We start from the raw sequence: 20,365 nt of genomic DNA, 5'->3' as shown, positions 1-20,365 counted from the left end.
CAGACGGTAAATGGAAATGACCGTTATTTTTTGAATTACGTGAGTTCGCGGCTTTCTGTGGAAGACATAAGAAAGCGCGCGCAGATATCAGAGGCGCGCTGTAAATGACGTTACATGTTCCACAATCTTTCTGTTTGAAATAAATGGAGTTCACTCTTTGTGATGATCTGAGAACCCTGAAAAAAAGTATGACAGTTACCACACTTCATTAAGCATTTTCAACTGCAAATTTTCAACTGCAAATTGTCATATTAGAAGAATGATTTCTGAAGGATGACACTGAAGACGGTAACCAGTGTTGGGAGTAACGCGTTACAAAAGTAATGCATTACAGTAACATATTACTTTTTGAGCGGCTAATGGTGAAGATGGCATGAAGAAGACTGTAGGCTGCATTTGCGAGATGGATGTATGCGCATTAGGCTATTCGTTCTGTGTTTTCTTTCTAAACAGTTAGGCTGTGTTTATGTGGTACTTTTCATGTTTTCATCACGCAATCATGTTTTTGATGCGGTAGTGAGTTCATGTAAGGGCGGCGGCGCTGCCGATAAAGCACCGAAAAGCTGTCACAAAGAACCGGCAAAAGCAATGATTATGAATATGTCAAATATAGCAAGGAGACATTTTAATTGTTTATTAATAAAGTCAAGTTGAAGTTGACGATGCTGCCTCGCGATCTTCGCAGTAGTGAATGCACCAGAGAGAAATGCACATTTCATTTCATAAGCAGAGAGCAGTCTGTTTTCTTTCGTTTTGAATTGTTCTGTTTACAAGTAGACATTTCAATATAGATATATTTTTCAGGTCCGTGAATAGGCTACCTTATACGCTGAGTTTCGGTTCATTTATGAGACGCGCTCCAGTTCACGCGCTTAAATCCAGGCAATTGGTTGACGAAACATTGATTAAAATTAAGATACAATTAATACAAAACGAAATTCACTTTAAAGAAAGGCTTTGTGTGTGTAAGGTCTCTGTGAATGTTTTAAAGCAGTCTTTTAGTGCCGCTTCAGAGCGGTCGCGTCCGTAACGGAGAACTGTCACGTATGTAACATTATTTTTTCCTCATAAATGCGAACACGAAAAATAAAATAAAATGAATAGTTTATGTTCTGTGGAGAGCCAACCCTTCTTCATCCGATTTGCGCAGTGTAATTCAGAGAATAAAAAAAAAAAAAAAAAAAAAAATTCGTTGCTTCCTAAAGTTAAAGATTTTTTTTGTCACGCATGACTGTCTATTTCCCTAATATTAAATATAAAACGCATGTGTAGACTGATATTTTTCTAATGTCTGGACTCCTTTCAGGGAGGAGCCTATGGATAAACAGACGTTTCAATATTGTTGTATTAATGCATTTTCTGAGAATTTATATTTCAAGTTTTGACTGCAAATGTCATGTCCATAACACTGGAATTCCCAAATTTTAAATAATTTATCCTCAACTAGTTTTGTGGTGTAGGTCTACGTATTTTATAATGTTAAGTTAACTTCAGATAATACTAATAGTAATTCACAGATGTGGTAGCATTGGATCTGGACGGTATAACGCTGGGAGTTGGAAGGGGTGTGTCGCGATTCTGCAGGTTCGTGGATCTGAGTGTCGCGATTTCGGTTTCATATGATATGGCATCCTTACAGCCCTAGTCATTTTAGAATGTTAAAGGTGACCTATAATTCAAAATTGAATTTACCTTGGTATAGTCAAATAACAAGAGTTATTTATATTGAGTTATATTGAGTTTAGAAAGGAATATTATAGGAAATGTAAAGAAGACAAACCAAAAAAAGCTGCAAAAATTTCCAGTGTGAAGTAAAGTTTCTAAGAAGAGCCTATTTACCCATGATTGGTGTTATATGTTCTGTCCTTTTTCTGTTATATTTTTTTGTATTCTCTGAGGACAGACTATACACTCTCAGAAAAAAGGGTACGGAAGCTGTCACTGGGGCTGTACCTTTTCAAAAGGTACATTTTAGTACCTAAAGGGTGCATATTGGTACCTTAATGGTACATAATAGCACCTGAAATCAGAGGTGGGTAATCCAGGGGTCAGAAAGTAAAAGTCCTGCCATATGTTTATTCCACCCATGAGCTGATTTCACTAATTAGTTCTATCTCCTGTATGAATTAGCAAATCCAGGTGATTGGAATAAAATACTAATACTACTTTACTTTCTAAACCTGGACTTTACACCTCTGCATAGCAATGCCACATGTCAGCCAAGAGCAAAGAAATAAACCAGAACTGGACCTTATCGTAGCCAAAACATATGTGTATATTAAATGTGGAGTAATTTCAGCTACAGCCTTAGATTAAATCAACTGGAAGAGAAAAGAAGACATTAAATCTGTGAAGATCTCAGCAGAGGAGGATTAAACAACTACACAAACAGCATTACCAGCTTCCCTTATTACTAACCGGATTTACTTTATTTCTGTCAGACTTCTACAGAAGTTTTATTGAGAATTAACAGAGGTTTAACTCTTTCATTTGAAGTCACCATAACGGTGATTAGTGTTTCCATTAGTTGGGCTCTTAACTCTTTTTTTATATTTTGTCTTTTTTGATTCCTTTGACAGTGTGTTTGTTAAACACATCTGCAACAGCAAAGGAAGCTAAAGTGAAATAAGATCAGGTGATGATGGTTACCTAGTGATGGTTTAATAATCATCATGAAGTAGACTGATTTACTGAGATTTTTATAATCTAACAATTATCTTGTTCGACTAATATAATCACATCACAAACCCTGTATTACTGCTGCAAGAGGTCCAGCAATGTAACAGTCAGTTTAGACATTTAACCAAAAATGAATTAAAAAAAATGTGGCTTACGCTGAGACACACAGATATCAACAATCAGCACATGAATCTCAACAATGGTGACAGTCACAAATATTTAGATAAACAGATTAATTCAGAACATCACTGAAAAGCTACTAATTCACAACAAAAACAACAGAAAAAAATAATAGCAAATATTTAGAATCAAACTAAATTATAGGACAATTCAGCATCATTTATTCATGTTGCAATGCATGCTGGGAGTTTTGTACTATGGTGGTATCCAGCACGCATTGCAGCATAGTACTTTTGATTGTCACCATTGTTGAGATTTATACGCTGATTGTTTATGTCTGTGTGTGTCATTATAAACTGACTTTTTGTGCTCATGTTCGTTAAGGTCTTCTAACTTATTGTTATATTATTGCTTGATCTCATGCTGCAGTAACACAAGTTATGTGATGTGAAAAAAATAATTGTTAGATTAAAATATCTCAGTGAATCAGTCTGTTTCATGAAGATTATAAAACCATCAACAGGTAACCATCATCACCTGATCTCATTTCACTTTTGCTTTCTTTGCTGCTCCAAATGTGTTTGACAAACACACTGTCACAGCAGACAGGAAAACCAAAATATACAATAAGAGTTAAGAGCCCAACTAATGGAAACACGAATCACTGTTATGGTGACTTCAAATGAGAAAGAGTTAAACCTCTGATAATTCTCAATAAAAACTTGTGTAGACGTCTGACAGAAATAAAGTCAGTCTGGTTAGTAATAAGTGAAGCTGGTAATGCTGTTTGTGGAGTTGTTTATTATTAGCTACGGTAAGGTCCAGTTCTGGTTTATTTCTTTGCTCTTGGCTGACATGTGGCATTGCTATGCAGAGATGTAAAGTCCAGGTTCAGAAAGTAAAAGTCCTCCTTAGTATTTTGTTCCAATCACTTGACCTGGATTTGCTAATTCAGACAGGAGATATAACTAATTAGTGAAATCAGCTGACTGAGTTCATGGGTGGAATAAACTATGGCAGGACTTTTACTTTCTGACCCCTGGATTACCCACCTCTGAGTTCAGCTGCTAATATGTACCATTAAGGTACCAATATGAACCCTTTAGGTACTAAAGTGTTCCTTTTGAAAAGGTACAGCCCCAGTGACAGCTTTCGTACCTTTTATTTCTGAGAGTGTAGTGAAACCTTATTAGTTTAAATTGTTCTAATTGACTTCCAGCAATAAGTGAAGTGAAGCTGGTAATGCTGTTTGTGGAGTTGTTTAATCCTCTGCTGAGATCTTCACAGATTTAATGTCTTATTTTCTCTTCAGTTGATTTCATCTTACCCCTAAAATCCACTGGATCCGTCTACAGCGCGGGAACGTCAGCGTCAAGTTTTTGATGTGTACCTAGCTTGGCGTCAAAGTCCACTGGAAGCGTCTCAGACGCGTTTCATCAGCGAAGCGTTGGTCTCCACAGGGTGTTTTATTTTGAAAATTCGACCGGATCCTTTATGCCGTTCTGTGTCTGACTTCCTGCCCGGTACAATGTACTCTGTGCTGCTTGACGCGGCAAGCGGCGAAAATAGACCTGCTACCTATTCTCTGTGGAGCGGAGCGGAGAGACGCCTCTGGGACGCTGCTGAGACGCGCTGCGTCCGCAGCTGGTGAACTTAAGAGCATTGACTATGATGGCCGCGATTAGCTCTGGCATCTGCGACGCTGACGTTCCGCGCCATAGACGGATGAAGTGGATTTTAGGGGTTAGGCTGTGTCTGAAGTCAGTTGTAGTTCTTGTGTTTCTCTTTCCTTCAGTGATTCTGCTTGTTAACAGCAGGTGTTCATCACTAATGCTCAATAATCACTTAATTAATCACTTCATTACCTCATTAACTTCAACACTGCTTCAGTGTTACTTTAACACTCTGTAGAGTGGGACCATATGTGCTCTGAGCAGTGTTGATTTAACACTGGGGATTTTGCTGTGTACTGCAAATGATAAAAAAAATGGTCAGTTTTAATGGAGCGAAGCACTGCACTAATGCCATGTATAAAGCAGCTCAAGATAAGTTTAGGAAGGAGCAGATGCTAACAGACGCTGGACAGAGAGGACTAGCAGTCGCAGGAGAAGCAGTGGCAGGAGTTGTATCTCCAGGGGCCAGAGGAGGCGCATCTGCGTTTTCTGCGTGGAAAGGGCAGCGGAAGCAGCAAAGAAGTATTTAGAGGACTAGAAACTTTTCAGTACTCTAGAATAGCTTTATGAGAGTCTCTAGCTCTTTGGGATGGACTTTTATCATCAATATAAATGTACATATATTGGCTATTTTAAGGGATACAAAATTACAGTTTAATTTCCTACCAACTAGAGTATTTCAATGAATTATAAACACAACTAATACATTCCACATATTATCATGGAAAATACAAATTAGAATTCTATATACATTTTACTTTCCATTTGAATTGAGTCTTAATGTTATGAAAACATAATGACTAGTGTAATGTCACATTGAATTGGAAACCAATTCAACAACTTTTTGTGAATCCTTTATTTTACTGCAGACATAATAAATGTTCAGCTGCAAAAAATAAAAATGTTCATATTGTTTATTCTCACATATTCATCTTTGCTTATTTCATATTATCTGTAAAATTAACAACAATGAAGTAAAGTAAATTAAATTTGTTCTTTATTCCAGTTGCATTTTTTATTTTTCTGAAAAAATAAAATCTTAAGAGTATGAACTTGCATTTGCCTGTTTTGTCATGACAAATTAAAATATTTAATGCCAAGTTCCCACCAACTGTAAAACTGCAGCCTGAAATTGTGCGCAGGTACCTTTTTAAATACTAATACATTTACGTATTTGGCAGATGCTTTTATCTATGCATTCAACATTTCATCAGTTCATTCATTGCTTGGTCATTAAACCCATGACCTTGTGCTGCATCAAGCTCGGTTGGAGCTACAGGACCTAAGTGAAGACTAAATGTCACAGGTCGGGGTGAGCGCCAGCGGGCCGCCCACCCCTAAACTGAAACACCGCCCGAGGAGCAGACCGTGGACACACATGAGGCAGACAAGAAGTTAAAATAAATAATAATGTCTCTTTATTGGATTATAAAAAGTCTTAAAAAGTTGGCTCCGTGGTTCTTCTTTCCTGGCGACAGAGACGGCTCAGTGGTTCCTCCAGCTCTGAACATCAGAAGGTCAGAAACAGCTCTTAGCTTCTCATTCGCTCACCGGCTCAGTGATTCTTCGAGCTCTGAACATCAGAGGGTCAGTAACAGTTCATAGCTTCTCGTTCGCTCACCGGCTCGGTGATTCTTCATTCCTGGTGAAAGAGACTGAACAACAGAGGATCAGCAACAGCTCTTAGCTTCTTATTCGCTCACCGGCTCAGTGGTTCCACCAGCTCTGAACATCAGAGGGTCAGTAACAGTTAATAGCTTCTCATTCGCTCACCGGCTCAGTGATTCTTCCAATCCCGAACATCAGACGGTCAGTAACAGTTAATAGCTTCTCATTCGCTCACCGGCTCAGTGATTCTTCATTCCTGGCGACAGAGACTGAACAAAAGAGGATCAGCAACAGCTGAGACTACGAGTGGAAGTAGAATTTAGAATTTCCCGCACTCGTGCAATCAGTAAAACACTCGAGACTTCAAACGTGCTTGTTTCCACACTAGACACTCCAATCCACAATACCTCCCAGTGAATTAAGCCTCCACTCATATCTCCGCCGGGATCCTTCATGCCGCTGGCTTGTGGTTTTTCAGACTTTGTGAGGAATAAACATACCACAAGTTCTCTTCTTTCACGGCTTCCCTCCGCTGCCTTTGTGCCTCTCTCCCTGTGTCTTCACTCTTTCCTCGACGTTTCTCTCTTCAAAATGGCCCTTTTTTTATACTCCACTTTGGGAGCATGTGCCCCAATCACCACTCCCTCCACACCTGCCGCTCATTTACTCAATCACCCGGTGACATAAACATTTACTTACTTGCAAAGTCTTCTAACATTAAAGATGGCAAAAAAAACTGTCAAATAAAAGTAAACCATATACTCACAAAAATGTTTAGACACTGATTTATCAAAACTCATGGAAAATCTAAAGTCCAAAAAGAAAACAAAAGCAAATTTACAAGGATCAGTTTCAAACCACGAAAAACTGAAATAACTTTAACAGATCAGATCAGATTATGACATTATTAGTGATGACGATGGATGCAAAATTAGAATCAGTTAATTGAAAAAAAATGTATATTGTATAATTAGCTGGATGAGTCTGGGGAAGGAGTAATGGGGAACGGATCCCTTTTCTTTTCCCATATATCATAGTCAATTCCGTTTTGATATGCTGACTATTAAATTGAAGGAGTTGGACGCGCAGCTTCTTCATTATCGGACTCTTGAGTTAGGCTGATAATAATTTTAAATTATGCAGTTTGTAATTTGTAACACCCAACTAAAGCCCAACATGGTGACTACAAACAAAACAATAAATCATCAACATTTAAACCTCTGTTGATTCTCAAACAGAACTTTAGACGTCTGACAGAAATAAAGTCAGTCTGGTTAGTAGCAAACACAGTATGTCAATGTGACGTCAGGAAGACGTTGGACTCTAACTAATCCAACGTCATTCAGATGTCATATTTTGGTTGAAAATGACAGTCAGGTTGATGTCTAAACCCAACGTTTGTTTATACTTGACTATTTAGTATAACATTTTCTCTGGCTGCTTTAATTGTGTGTTTATAAAGCACATTTGTTGTGGCAAAAAAGCCTGGAGAAAATTAGATTAGGTGATGTTGACTGATTATTGATGATTTGTGTTTTTAATGTTGTTTTATAATAGAAGCCATTTAATTTTACAGCATGAGAGCAATGTTCTTTATCAAGTAATATAAATGATTTAAAAAAAATTAGTTGTTCCTCTACATTATTACTTAGCCATCAAGAATCAGTGTATGACTCTCAACAATGGTGACAATCAATGAAATGCTTCATGCAGCATTTGATTCTACAGCATATCTAGCAGTGTTGTTTATCAAATAATATACTTGGTTTTTAAAAACTATTTAGTGCACAAAAACCTTTCATCTATTGCTTTACTTAGACACACAAAGACATCAAGAAACATCATATGAATCTCAACAATGGAGACAATCAAACAAAATATCCAGATAATCAGATCACCCCTGAGCATAAAACAAGCTACAAAAAATCCAGCTGCATAATTTATTAATGCCGCAAGGCATACTGGGATATATGGGTGAGTTTTGATTGGTTGTACCCAGCATGCACTGCAGCATGAAGCGTTTCATTGATTGTCACCATTGTTGAGAGTCATACACTGATTCTTGATGGCTAATTAATATTGTAGAGCAACAACTAAATGTTTTCTGGTTAGTAATAAGTGAAGCTGGTAATGCTGTTTGTGGAGTTGTTTAATCCTCTGCTGAGATCTTCACAAATTTAATGTGTCTTTCTGACATCACGTTGAAGTACTGTGTTTGCTGGGCTCAGTTTGTGTCACAGAGATGTACAACCGCCCTCCAAGTTTATGTTTGTGTATTGCATCTATATCTATATCTGATCTATGTAACATATCTATATACCTATTTATTTAGTTTTTAAGTTCTACAAAATAAAAACATACTTTTGTGGCATCAAATCAACTTTTTGTTTAAATTTTAATTCCTTTCTGTGTAAAGCACTTTGAATTACCATAGTGTATGAAATGTAGGCCTACTATATAATAAACTTGCCTTGCATTTTTTGAATATGCATTGGTTCAAAGGGACATTGTGTAGGAATTTCTCCCATCTAGCAGTGAAATTGTATTTTGCATTCAAACGAATTGTGCTCTCCAGCGCCTCACTTTTTCAAATGATGGTTGCATCTACGGTAGTTGTTATGTACCAAAAAGCTATGAGAGGATATCTTCTAATAGCACTTCGTCGAGTTTTCCTTCGGGTGAACAGGTTTGTTATTTCAAACAAACTGCAACACAACGAACAAACAAATTATACAGTATGAATTACTGACTGACTTGCCGGGGCAGTGAAGCGCCTCTCACTGCTCTGCTCCTCCGTTTCTGCTGCTTTCAGTCACGTGATGCTGGCTCTGAACGAAAACGTGTTGTTGAAACGCGTTGGCCTAGTACTTTTTAACCCTCTCTGCTATTACAGTTTTTCAAGATGGCGGAACTACATGGAAGCCTTCGCGGACCTTCCCGTCACATGTATATAAAGATAATAAATTCTTCGTTTACGAGGATAAGTCAGATAATTGGCAGAGGTATTTGTACACCATTGAGGACATATTTATGAATTAAAATATTGATTTTAGATAATAAAATACCTAAAAAACTACACATTGTCCCTTTAATGCTTTGCTGATAAAGGTTTGTTAAACATTTGGATAAAAAGACTTTAATAACCAAAGTTCCAAAATTATAATGACAGTGAAATAAACTTAAAACCTGTAACAGATTTTCAATCTATTTCAAGACTAATCTGCTAATATTTTCACTTTACTTTTTGCTTTTCTTCATTACTACTATTGCTGCTACCTGTACCCCACAGACTACTCCTAAAGTAATTGCAGTTTTCCACAAGTTAAGCCTTCGCTGGACATCATTAAACATCTCATTAGTGTAGTGCTTTCCTCCATTTTTAAGCACAATTTCATCCATCTTATCCAGCAGCTTGTTTACTTGATCCTGATTCTCTCTGTCCTCATTGTTGAGTGTGTAAAAAAGCTCATGTTCAGTTTGTGTTCATTTATTATAATGACTGTGCAGCTATTATGTTGGTCGTTGATTTGAATGTGAGGAGGTATGGTTTAATCTGAGTTCGCGCGGAAGCGGATCATATTTTCCGTTCGGATCCTGAGGGAAGCTGAGTCCTGCAATCTTACCTGTAAAGCAGTAAATAAGATAGATTAAAATGTCTTTCTGCAGCGCCTTCACTTTGTGAACTGCATAATAGAATATTTGTGCCCTTGATTGGCAGTGGATGGTATTAAACTTCACGCTGAAGTTTCCATATGACGATTCTTGAATGTGCGTCATTGAAGATTAGGATTCCTCATACATCAGGGCCTGAGATTGCAGCTCAACGACCAACTTCACAAATCTATTTTGGACATCTGAACATCTTAAAGAACGGTAAAGACTAACACGGACTGCTGCAATCTTTGTTTTCACTGCCAAACCGCAAGACCAGCTAACATCTGTATTCTTGAATTTCAAATCTGTTGAAATAAGTCATTGTTTATTTTGTTTATTATTTTGTGTAGGCCTACGCTATTCATATATACATTTTCTTTGCATTTGTGTAATCCTTTGACGGTGAACATGTACAGACTGTATTTGATTATTGTTAATCAATGATATTAAGAGTAAAATAGTACAACTTAGTATAACTGCTTGCTCTTCATTACTCTCGTGGTCATTGGACATCAAAATGTGGTAATCGACCCTCTGAAACGGTTGGCATCGTAATAGTAATTAGTGCAATACAGTTCCTTTTCTACAGAATGCATGATATCTGCCACCACAGCTCATAACAAACTGCCGTAGATCTCGACTCTCTTCTATACGTTCTTTCAGTGGTTTACGTAGTGAATCAGCATGAGTGAACAGAATGACGGTGTAACGTGCAGCTTCTTCTGAATCCATTTCACAGCGTTCTTCTTTTCGTCTGTGAATCTCTCATCCAGTCTGATGACCAGCAGAAACACATGAGGACCAGGAGCAGATATTTTCATACACTTCTTAATTTCTGCCTTCATTTTCTCTCGATACATTTTGGTTGATGTATCTTGGAGGCCTGGAGTGTCAATTATCGAGATACTCCTGCTAGCATGTCTTGTTATTTTTCTCTCAGATTGTTTTGTAACTGAATCTGCATTCAAATTCACTTCAAACACATCTCTGCCCAGGATGGTGTTTCCTGTTCCACTCTTTCCAGCTCCAGTCACACCCAACATAACAATCCTCAGATCTCCTGAAGATAGAAAGACAAATTGTTTTCAAAATAACACATCTCACACACACACACACACACACACACACACACACACACACACACACACACACACACACACACACACACACACACACACACACACACACACATCAGTTAATCATAAAAATTTGTTATGGATTAGAAATAATATGGTACTTTTTGTCCTTGAAGTTTCACAGTGATCACTTTCACCTGGCAAGATTATAAAACTGATGAAAGTCTCATAGACTTTTAAATTGTAGGATAGACCTGAGTCATAGAGATTCAGTAAACAATGGACCAGTAAACAACCACTTAGAACAATCATATGACTGCAAGTTTCGCAAGTGCCAAGTGGTTTAGCAAGTACCAACGGAAAAATAAAACATCTTGTTTAGTAATTAATTTTTTTTTTTACCATTATGCTTTCTTTTAATTATTTTCCACATGCGTAGACAATATAACTGATTAATTTATGAATTATTCCTTTATCAGGTCGAGCAATAAACTGATTTCTTAGTATCTAATTTCTCGAATGATTTTATTCTCATGTGTATTCCCATGATTTTTGTCATTTTTTACTGTTGTCATTTTTAGAAATCCAATAGCTTTGTTTAGAGATAAATAGTCTATTCTCTAATTTTGTGGTTAGATAATCAGATCTTGTAAGAATGTCCAGAATAAGATCAATTTTCTTCTTGATTAACCACATCAGATTAATCAGGTGATTGATTTACTGACCTGTAATTGGTGGTGCCATTTCTCTAGAAATCCTCTTTTTCTGATTCAGATGCTCAATGATCGCTTTTACTTGCACTGCTCACTGCTCTCTTTCTCTTTCTTGATCTGGATGGATCAATGACGGGTGAATGGAAGGACAGACTGAGACGGCTCAGGTTAACTCCCCGTATTCTAATATATGATCACATGACTGCAGTTAATTTACTTGTTTAATATGTTAGTCAGTAAATTTAAAAAGTTTCATTTGGTTCATAAATCTTTTGTAGAGGATTTGAAAGAAGGAAAGGACAAGCTAAAGATTATGTTAATATACTGGAATATGTTCATCAACTGTAGCAGTTTGCTGCTAATTATAAGGGGATTTTGGTTTTTATAAAATTACTTACAAACGTCTAGTCATTGTGTGTGTGTGTGTGTGTGTGTGTCTGTTTGGATCCTATTTCCAGAATATAGTCACATATTTGTTATATTTTTGTATTTGTAATAATGCATGGCTTTTATAGTGTAATTATATTGCAACCTAAAAGCTGTCAAATATCCCCACCTAGTGTCAAATATCTATACCTACAGACATATTTGACCTGATTACAAGAAAATATTTTAATTAAAACCAAAAGCACCCTTACAGGGATATAAGTGACAAATTTAAAAACAGGTAATTAGCAAACCAAGACAGAGAAAAGTCTGACATGCCAATGCACTTTTATGTCTGGATCTCCAGTCTCTGAGACAGTAATAAATGTTTGGCATGTAATAGAGTGTTAAATATAAGCATTAAGCTATTATTTATTTACCACATAAAACCATATAAAATCGTTTCAATATATAGTATGTTAAAAACCACCAGCTCACACAAAAAGCCAAGAGTCAAACTGACCAACAGAAAGAAACAATGATCACCATAATGGTGACCAGATATTTTCAATACAACATCAACATCTAAACCTCTGTTAATTCTCAATAAGAACTTCTGTAGACATCTGACAGAAATAAAGTCAGTCTGGTTAGTAATAAGTGAATCTGGTAATGCTGTTTGTGGAGTTGTTTAATCCTCCTCTGCTGAGATCTTCAGATTTAATGTCTTCTTTTCTCTTCAGTTAACCCGAATTCTAACCAGACTGACTTTATTTCTGTCATACGTCTACATAAGTTGTTATTGAGGATTAACATTAATTATATATATATTTTTTTGTGTCTGGCTGCTGTGACAGTGTGTTTGTCAAACACATTAACTGTACTAGTAATAGTTCAAGTTACAATCATTGTTCTATTCTGTCCAACACAACTTGCACATATACAGAGTTTAGTTCAATCCATCTCTACTCTCTCAATCCACAAGCTCAATGTGACACTGCCTCCTACTGGCAGAAAGAGCTCAATGTGCAGTTTCAGGATGAGCTCAATGAGTCTTTTATCCAGATTTACTGATGAAAAGACATTAGGATGATTCAGGAGCAGTTTGTTCTTTAGTGTGTTTCTTCTGGTGGGTCTGAAAACCCCCTAAATAACCGAATCTCTCGTCGCAGATGGAGCAGCGGTAAGGCTTCTCTCCTGTATGAACTCGCTCATGAGTCTTCAGGACGTCTGATCGAGCAAACGTCTTGTCACACTGAGAACACTTGAACGGTCTTTCTCCTGTATGAATCCGCTGGTGATTTTTGAAGGTACCATGTTTACCGAAACCCTTCCCACAAACGCTACAGTGATACGGCCTTTCTCCAGTGTGAACTCTCAGATGAAATCCGAAATGAGCCGGACTAAAGAAGCTCTTCCCGCAGTAGGAGCACAGGTACGGTTTCTCTCCGGTGTGAGTCCTCTCATGGCAAATCAAATTAGGTTTGTGACGGAATCGTTTATCGCAGTGTGAACACTGATATGGTTTCTCCTCAGAGTGTATTTTCTGGTGTGACTTCAGAGAACTTGAGTTTGTGAAGGTTTTCCCACATTCGCTGCACTGGTACGGCCTCTCGTTGGTGTGAACGCGCACATGCTTCGTCAGATGAGATCCATACGTGAATCTTCTATCGCAGTGAGGACACTTGTACGGCCTTTCACCCGTGTGGATTCGCTTATGAGCATCAAGATTCCCTTTGGTGCTGAAATACTTGTTGCACTCACTGCAGTGGAAAGTCTTTTCGCTGTGTGTCTTCATATGAGCTCTCATACTAGATGGAGTGGTGAAAAAATCCTTCCCGCATTGTTCGCAGTGAAACTCCTTCTTCATGCTGTGCTCTGTTATATGACGTCTCTTCTCTTCTAAGGTAGAAAAGCTGATGTTGCATCTCTTGCAGGTGAAGTCTTTCTGTTCTGTGTGTTTTCTCTCATGTCTCGCTAAATGTCCCTGTGAGCTCAATGTTTTCCCACAGGTTACGCAGGAGAAACTCTTGACCGTCAGCTGATCTTTTGATGTCGAGGTTGTTTCTTCATCACTAGATGAACCTCCATTCACATCTGAAAACTAAACAAAACAATGGTGTTAAAATGTCTAACTTAAAATGTGAACATATCGGTTCACAGTAACTAATGTCTGCACATCTGATTTAGGAACACAACTACATGTTTACCCAAATTCTTACTATGATTTGCGATAAAAAAAGATAATAAATACAGAAACATACCTGCAGGGATAAACTCATCATCATCCTCATTTTCTTCATCCTCAACATCATTTCCTTCATCATCCTCATTCTGATCTTCATCCTCCTCCTCCTCATGTCTCTGTTGTTGTTCCTCTGCTGTGGTTTCTTCTCCTTGTCTCTTTATCAGGTTCCTGCAGTCCTCCAGTTTGACGGAGCACATCTTCATCTGCTGTTCTCCAGCATTACAGTCAGAGGTTTGATCAGCGGATCCATGATCCTGAGTGTCAGTATAACACAGTAAAGTGAGGCTGAGTTCTGAGTCCTGTGTGTCTCTGGATCTCCAGACTGAATCCTGAGCTTCTGTCCCATCAGTCACACACACTGAAACCTTCTCCAGATCCTGACAAACACATCAGAGATCAACACAAATAAACAACAACCTGTTTATATTAGCTTCATTAAGCCCAATTTATACTTCTGCGTCGAACTCACGCTGTAGCTACGTCATAGGCTGTGCGTACCCTGACGTGCACCTCTGCAAAAATGTAACAATGTCTCAATTCTACGTGGACGCAAGTGCTGTGATTGGTCTGCTAGAACCCCTGCCTCGGGTTTCACATGCATGTGTAATTGCACGTCAACGTGGAAAACGACACAGAAGTATAAATGAAAAACGACGAGTAGTTTACAGCGTAGAGGCTCCGGCATAAGTCTGACGCAGAAGTATAAATCAGCCTTTACTCAGCAGTTATCTCTAGTGGTTATATTGGTGATTTGTTAGCATATTTTGCTGCTGGCTTAACTTGAGATGTGCATAAGAAGTGAGAAGCTAACACAACTTTGGTTTGATTGAGCTGAAGGATGAAATGATGAGCTGCTCAAACCTCTCTGTTGGGTTTGTCTCCTCTTTCTCTCAGCTTTGCCTCCAGTGACGCCACCTCTTTCTTCAGCTGACAGATTTCAGTGATGAAATCCTCAATATCAAGCATGGACAGATCCGTTCCTACTGATTTACAGCAGATCACATCCATCTGTGCTGTCATGGTCAACATCTGAAGACAAACATCATCATTATTACAAAGATATTACTAGCGCTTTGGGTATAAGAAAAGCGCAATTTAAATAAAATGTATTATTATTACTATTATTAAGACACATTTATCCACATTTGTATTAAATTAAGTTGTATTGTAGACCCATTTTCTGTGAAGCTGCTTTGAAACGATGTGTATTGTGATTGTGAAAAGCGATATACAAATAAATGTGAATTGAATTGAATTATAATGAACTTACACTGATTTAAACTCAAAATGACTAACGATTATGAAGGAGAACAGAACTACACAGAATAAGAAAGTGATCGCAATTTATGAAATTATCAATACACAGGTAGATATTAATTACAGATATAAAATAAACATGTGTTTAGGCGTGTTTATGTTTAAATTCATTATCCTAAGAATATAGTTATAATACATTATCATTATCTAAAACTTAAATTTATCTGCTGGATTTACACAGATTTCAGAAATTAAACATTATATTGTGATACTTGTACTCGTTTCTAAGCGTCATTTAAGTGTCCAGCATTGAAAATTAAACATGTTAACTATGGTTTTATTACAAATATCACAGTTAAAACACAGCTACTGTAGTAAACAACGGTAAATGTGTGTTTATAACTACAAATATACTATTATTTATTATTACAAATGCCAAGCTAGACTATGGTTACTCTGGTAAAATCATGGCTAATTCGTTTTTTTATGATAACTGCGAATAAGTACTTCATTTAAAGCTCATTAAAACACTACAGACAGAAAATACACGATCACACAAACAGTTTAAACATACCTCAGTCTGAGAGCGCGTCAGGCTTTTCTTCAGTGGTTTTACCGGCGGACTGAAGAGCGTCACAGCGACTCCTACAGGTTTCAGTAAGAAACGCTAGTCTGTAGATATATCGTGTCCACAGCAAACTTTCTCCGTCATTTTCTCAATCAAAAACAAGCTTGAATTCCTGTGGCTTAGCTACAAACTTGAAAATACCGCCCAAACCGTCAGCTAGATGTTTTTCTCTATTGTAAAGAGTTACATTGTTCAATTGATGACCAGGATCATGTAAGTAAGTGTTGCTGTTACTTGATTTGTCATGTTCACGACACCATTACTTGATTTCCTACTGTAACTGTAGGTGTCGTGTATATTATTGCATTTCTGTGTGTGAATCTGTTCTTCTCTGTAACATGAACTGAGGTAAATAACGGCCCTTTCTTGCCCTGATGTGGTTCTTCTGTTTTTAGTATTAGCTACTGCTAAAAGAAGCTGTAGCTGAGATTTTTGTGTTCTATGAGAACAATATGCCAAAAAAATTAAAACTATCAGACACTGATCTGCACATTTATTTGTGCAGAAATGCATAATCAATAATCAATATCACAGAAAAAAAACCCCCAAACAACAGTTTTTCCATCCAGAGGATTGATTTCTTTGCGGTAAATATTTTCCCTGACATGGTGGCACAAATGCTCTGGAAAAACACATGCGATTTAAAATTAATAACATTGTGTGAAAGAAAAATCATGGCTCTTTCTTGATTAAATAATACTTAAAATCCCAATGAAAACGATCCAACAATGAAAAAAAAGGGTGCAATTGCCTTATAATCATAATTGAGCCACTTTCAACACTTAAAACATGTTTATCAGTGTTATGAAATACAGGAACTCATAGATACTATTTTGAGGCTTTTTAATAGGCAAAGTTCAATCTCTCAAGTTTAATAGCCTATACAATCATTGTTCTATTCTGTCCAACTCAACTTCATTTACAGAGTCTGGTTCAATCCATCTCTTCTCTCTCAATGGGATGTTTTCCAGGAGAGAGATTAAGCTTTATCTTCAGATTATCTGCTTTATATGTCATGGTTTTAAATAGTCCTAGACTTAGTCTAAACCAGAGTTTAAGATACTCCAGGACCAAATTGAGACTTAAATTAAACCTACCACATGGCATAATATAATAGTTATATTTATATAAATTACCTTTTAATGCTGTTCACTTTATTTGTATCTGTCCTTCAGATGAGACGTTAAACCGAGGTCCTGACTCTCTGTGGTCACAAAAAATCCCAGGATGTCTTTCGAAAGAGTAGGGGTGTAACCTCGGCATCCTGGCCAAATTTGCCCAGTGGCCTCTGTCCTTCATGGCCTCCTAATCATCCCCATGTATATATATACCAATTGGCTTCATCACTCTGTCTCCTCTCCACCAGTAAGCTTGTATGTGGTGGGCGTTCTGGCACAATATGGCTGCCGTCGCATCATCCAGGTGGATGCTGCACATTGGTGGTGGTTGAGGAGGTTCCTTCTATGTGAAGCGCTTTGAGCAGGGGCGAAAATTTCATCAAAATGTTGGGGGGGACAATAAACATAAACAATTCTCAAGAGCAATTTTTGAAGGGGACACCAATAATACAGGCAAAATTGTACTTGCAAGGATACATGTACACCGAGGAAAGCCTTACTACTATTATTAGTGTAGCATGGAGACCGTTCCATTATCCTTCTCAACGTTTCTTTAATGAAAAAGCTGAGTAAATTGACCAAAAAATTATTCAAAACCATACATTTTTTTGTAAATAAGTTTTGTGTAAACAACTTACTTACAAAAAATGTGTGGTTTTGAAGAATTTTTTGGTCAATTTAGTCAGCTTTTTCATTCATCAACCCACCAAAATACAATGGCATTTTTTTTTTACATACCTTTAAGAACAACCGAATCAAGCCCAGTGTATAGTGTATATTGTGTGTATAGATAGATAATGTAGAAAAAGTGACACAATTTTATGCAACTGAGATGACGGGAACCATGTTTTATTTACTACGGAAAAGTCGATTGGGCTCATAGACCCCATAAATGAGGGTTAAAGTAGCATTTAGATGTTTTTACACAGACATAAATAATATTATGACGTTTTAAAAATAAAATGTAAAATATTTATATTTGAAATTATTTAAAACATGAAAAGATACTTTAAATGTGAAATTAAAACCGCCAGTAGGAGGCAGTAAGTCACTGTTAATGAGTGAGTCATTCAGATTCATTCAACTGATTGTTCAAAAAGCTGATTCATTCAGTAAGGAAACACCTCGCTGTGTTTCTTCTCAGTGCTGTGGCTTAGTTTTCAACTATTTTCGTTGGTAATATGGTGTCTAAAATGTACATCACTTAATATTAACTTCTTGTTTATTAAACTTGTATAAAATCAAAATCACATTTGTTATCATGCTGATATCTGGGGAAAAAATGCACTCTCTTCGTGTGATATTATATTATATTAACTATATTAAATGATATAAACCGACTAAATCACAGTGAAAGCGTTAAAATCCAAATGCGCACCCGGACTAGTCTAACGTTAATCTACAAGACTGACGTTACATCACGTAATGTTAGTGTATGCGTACACTCTATGGGTGTGGGTGTGTGTGTGGGGATATACTGTATTAAACAAGCTAGGTAAACGCAGACTGTATTAAACAAGGGCAATGTTAAACGTTATAATCGCTAACATAGCAGACTACATCAGTGACAAAAGTAGCTACATTGGTACACAACTTCTCAAAAACTTAGTTCATCTCTCCCGCGACCGGAATGTGTGTAGGCTTGTTCGACTTGAACCGGCGCTGCACAGACCGATCGGTTGATGACATCAAAGTACCGCGAGAGCGATTAGAGAGCAGACGGCTCCTTATGCTTTTGAATCGCTCTCGCGGTACTTTGATGTCATCAACCGATCGGTCTGCGCAGCGCCGGTTCAAGTCGAACAAGCCTTGTGTGTCGGTGGTGAGGTAAAAGGGGCGGAGGCAGTGGACCAAAGCACTGTGAGGCAAGGGAGGGGGGACTCAAAATGTTTAAAACGTTTTTTTGTTGTTGCCCCGTTTGCATTTGTATTATTTTATTTCTTAAACAATTATTGTAAGAATATATCATTATTTTATTTACAACACACATATTTTACTGATATTTTAGGGGGGACAACCTTCAGATAGGGGGGGACCTGTCCCCCCCGCGATTTCCGCCTATGGCTTTGAGTGTCCAGAAAAGCGCTATATAAATGTGATGAATTATTATTATTATTATTTAAACAACTCATTTTGATTTAACACCATATCATGTTTCTGGTTCAAATGTGATGTTCATGTTAAAATGACTTGAAACGGTTACTCTTTGACTTCACTTGATGTTTTCATTTGTGTTCATGTTTCAATCAAGTAACCCAATTAATCAGGACTTTCACTTCCCATCGTGCTTTGCACAGGGCTGAATTGGGAGAGTAAATGTTGAAATAAAGTGTTATTTTATTCAGGTTTTTTTTTAGCAAGATGAGCAAGTGGTGAGACTTGTTAATGTTTAAAGTTCTATTAAGTTTGTATTTAAACGTTTCTGTAACGTTAGTGGTTTTGAGGTTACCATTGTGGTGAAGTGTCGAGTATGTGCTTGAGTTGGGGACCTGCTATCAACAACTTTAATTATGTTTAATAATAAAACAACCAGTATTGTAGTGCTCTAAATACAGCAGGTCTGTGACATCAACTCTCTTCTGGTCACATGATCTCAGTTAGCAGTGAGATGCTAGTGTGAAGCTAATCACACTTGGTTTTCTCACCTCTTATTCTGTCAGTGTATAGAGCTTATAATATGACAAAGTTCAGATATAAAAACATTTCAATTTGTTAAATTTCAGATGTTCAATAATCGTTTAAAGAAATCAAATTCAGAACTATTTAAAATGCCACACAATATTCAATTTTGTTAATTACACGTCAATAATTCAAATCATTTTGTCATATGATAAGCTCCATATCAGAGTAAAAAACTTAGTTCTCATATGATAGACATCAGGAAACAACTTCTGTTCTATTACTCTGTTAATTTTTGATGTTATTAATTTTTTTGAATTGGATATGAAATGCATAATCAATAATTTTCTTGGTTTCTTAGGAACCGATTAAATATGCATCAAGTTTGAAAACATAATGAGAATTCCTGCGTACTGAAGTAAAGTTTCTCTCAGTTGAACTTCTACATTTTTCATCTACGTTGCATCTGTGGTGTTGCCGTATTTAAACTCTTCTGCTATATTTGCTGTGAAGAGTCTTTTTTTAAAAAATGTGTGAATCACGTGTCATTCACTGTGAAAACCCCCAAACCGGTCACATCGTGATCATTATTAGTTTGTTAACTGA

General features: G+C 37.1%; 1 protein-coding gene and 1 pseudogene across 1 annotated transcript; both read right to left on the bottom strand.

Annotated features, from left to right (window-relative positions):
- Positions 1 to 6,319: 6,319 nt before the first annotated feature.
- Positions 6,320 to 11,551, bottom strand: LOC143706740 (GTPase IMAP family member 9-like; annotated as a pseudogene).
- A 444-nt stretch (positions 11,552 to 11,995) lies between these two features.
- Positions 11,996 to 15,181, bottom strand: LOC143706613 (uncharacterized). The gene is made up of 3 exons (XM_077198744.1): positions 14,999 to 15,181; positions 14,154 to 14,502; positions 11,996 to 13,986 (listed from the first exon to the last, which is right to left on the bottom strand). The coding sequence occupies exons 1-3, from the start codon at positions 15,164 to 15,166 to the stop codon at positions 12,974 to 12,976; spliced, it is 1,530 nt and encodes a 509-aa protein (XP_077054859.1). The 5' UTR covers positions 15,167 to 15,181; the 3' UTR covers positions 11,996 to 12,973.
- Positions 15,182 to 20,365: the final 5,184 nt, after the last annotated feature.

The sequence above is a fragment of the Siphateles boraxobius genome, unplaced genomic scaffold (assembly GCF_051911475.1).
Source record: "Siphateles boraxobius isolate OS27281-9 unplaced genomic scaffold, OSU_SipBor_1 111, whole genome shotgun sequence".
Taxonomy (NCBI): Eukaryota; Metazoa; Chordata; class Actinopteri; order Cypriniformes; family Leuciscidae; genus Siphateles; species Siphateles boraxobius.
Note: the sequence above shows the minus strand (reverse complement) of the source record. Positions and strands in the feature narration are given on the sequence as shown.

What these genes read in the sequence shown, in the direction of transcription:
- LOC143706613 (XM_077198744.1), bottom strand. Translation starts at nt 15,166, where the DNA reads ATGTTGACCATGACAGCACAGATGGATGTGATCTGCTGTAAATCAGTA. An exon ending in GAGACAAACCCAACAGAGAG is followed by an intron (nt 14,503 to 14,998) that starts GTTTGAGCAGCT and finishes GATCTGGAGAAG; the next exon opens with GTTTCAGTGTGTGTGACTGA. An exon ending in TGATGAGTTTATCCCTGCAG is followed by an intron (nt 13,987 to 14,153) that starts GTATGTTTCTGT and finishes TTTAGTTTTCAG; the next exon opens with ATGTGAATGGAGGTTCATCT.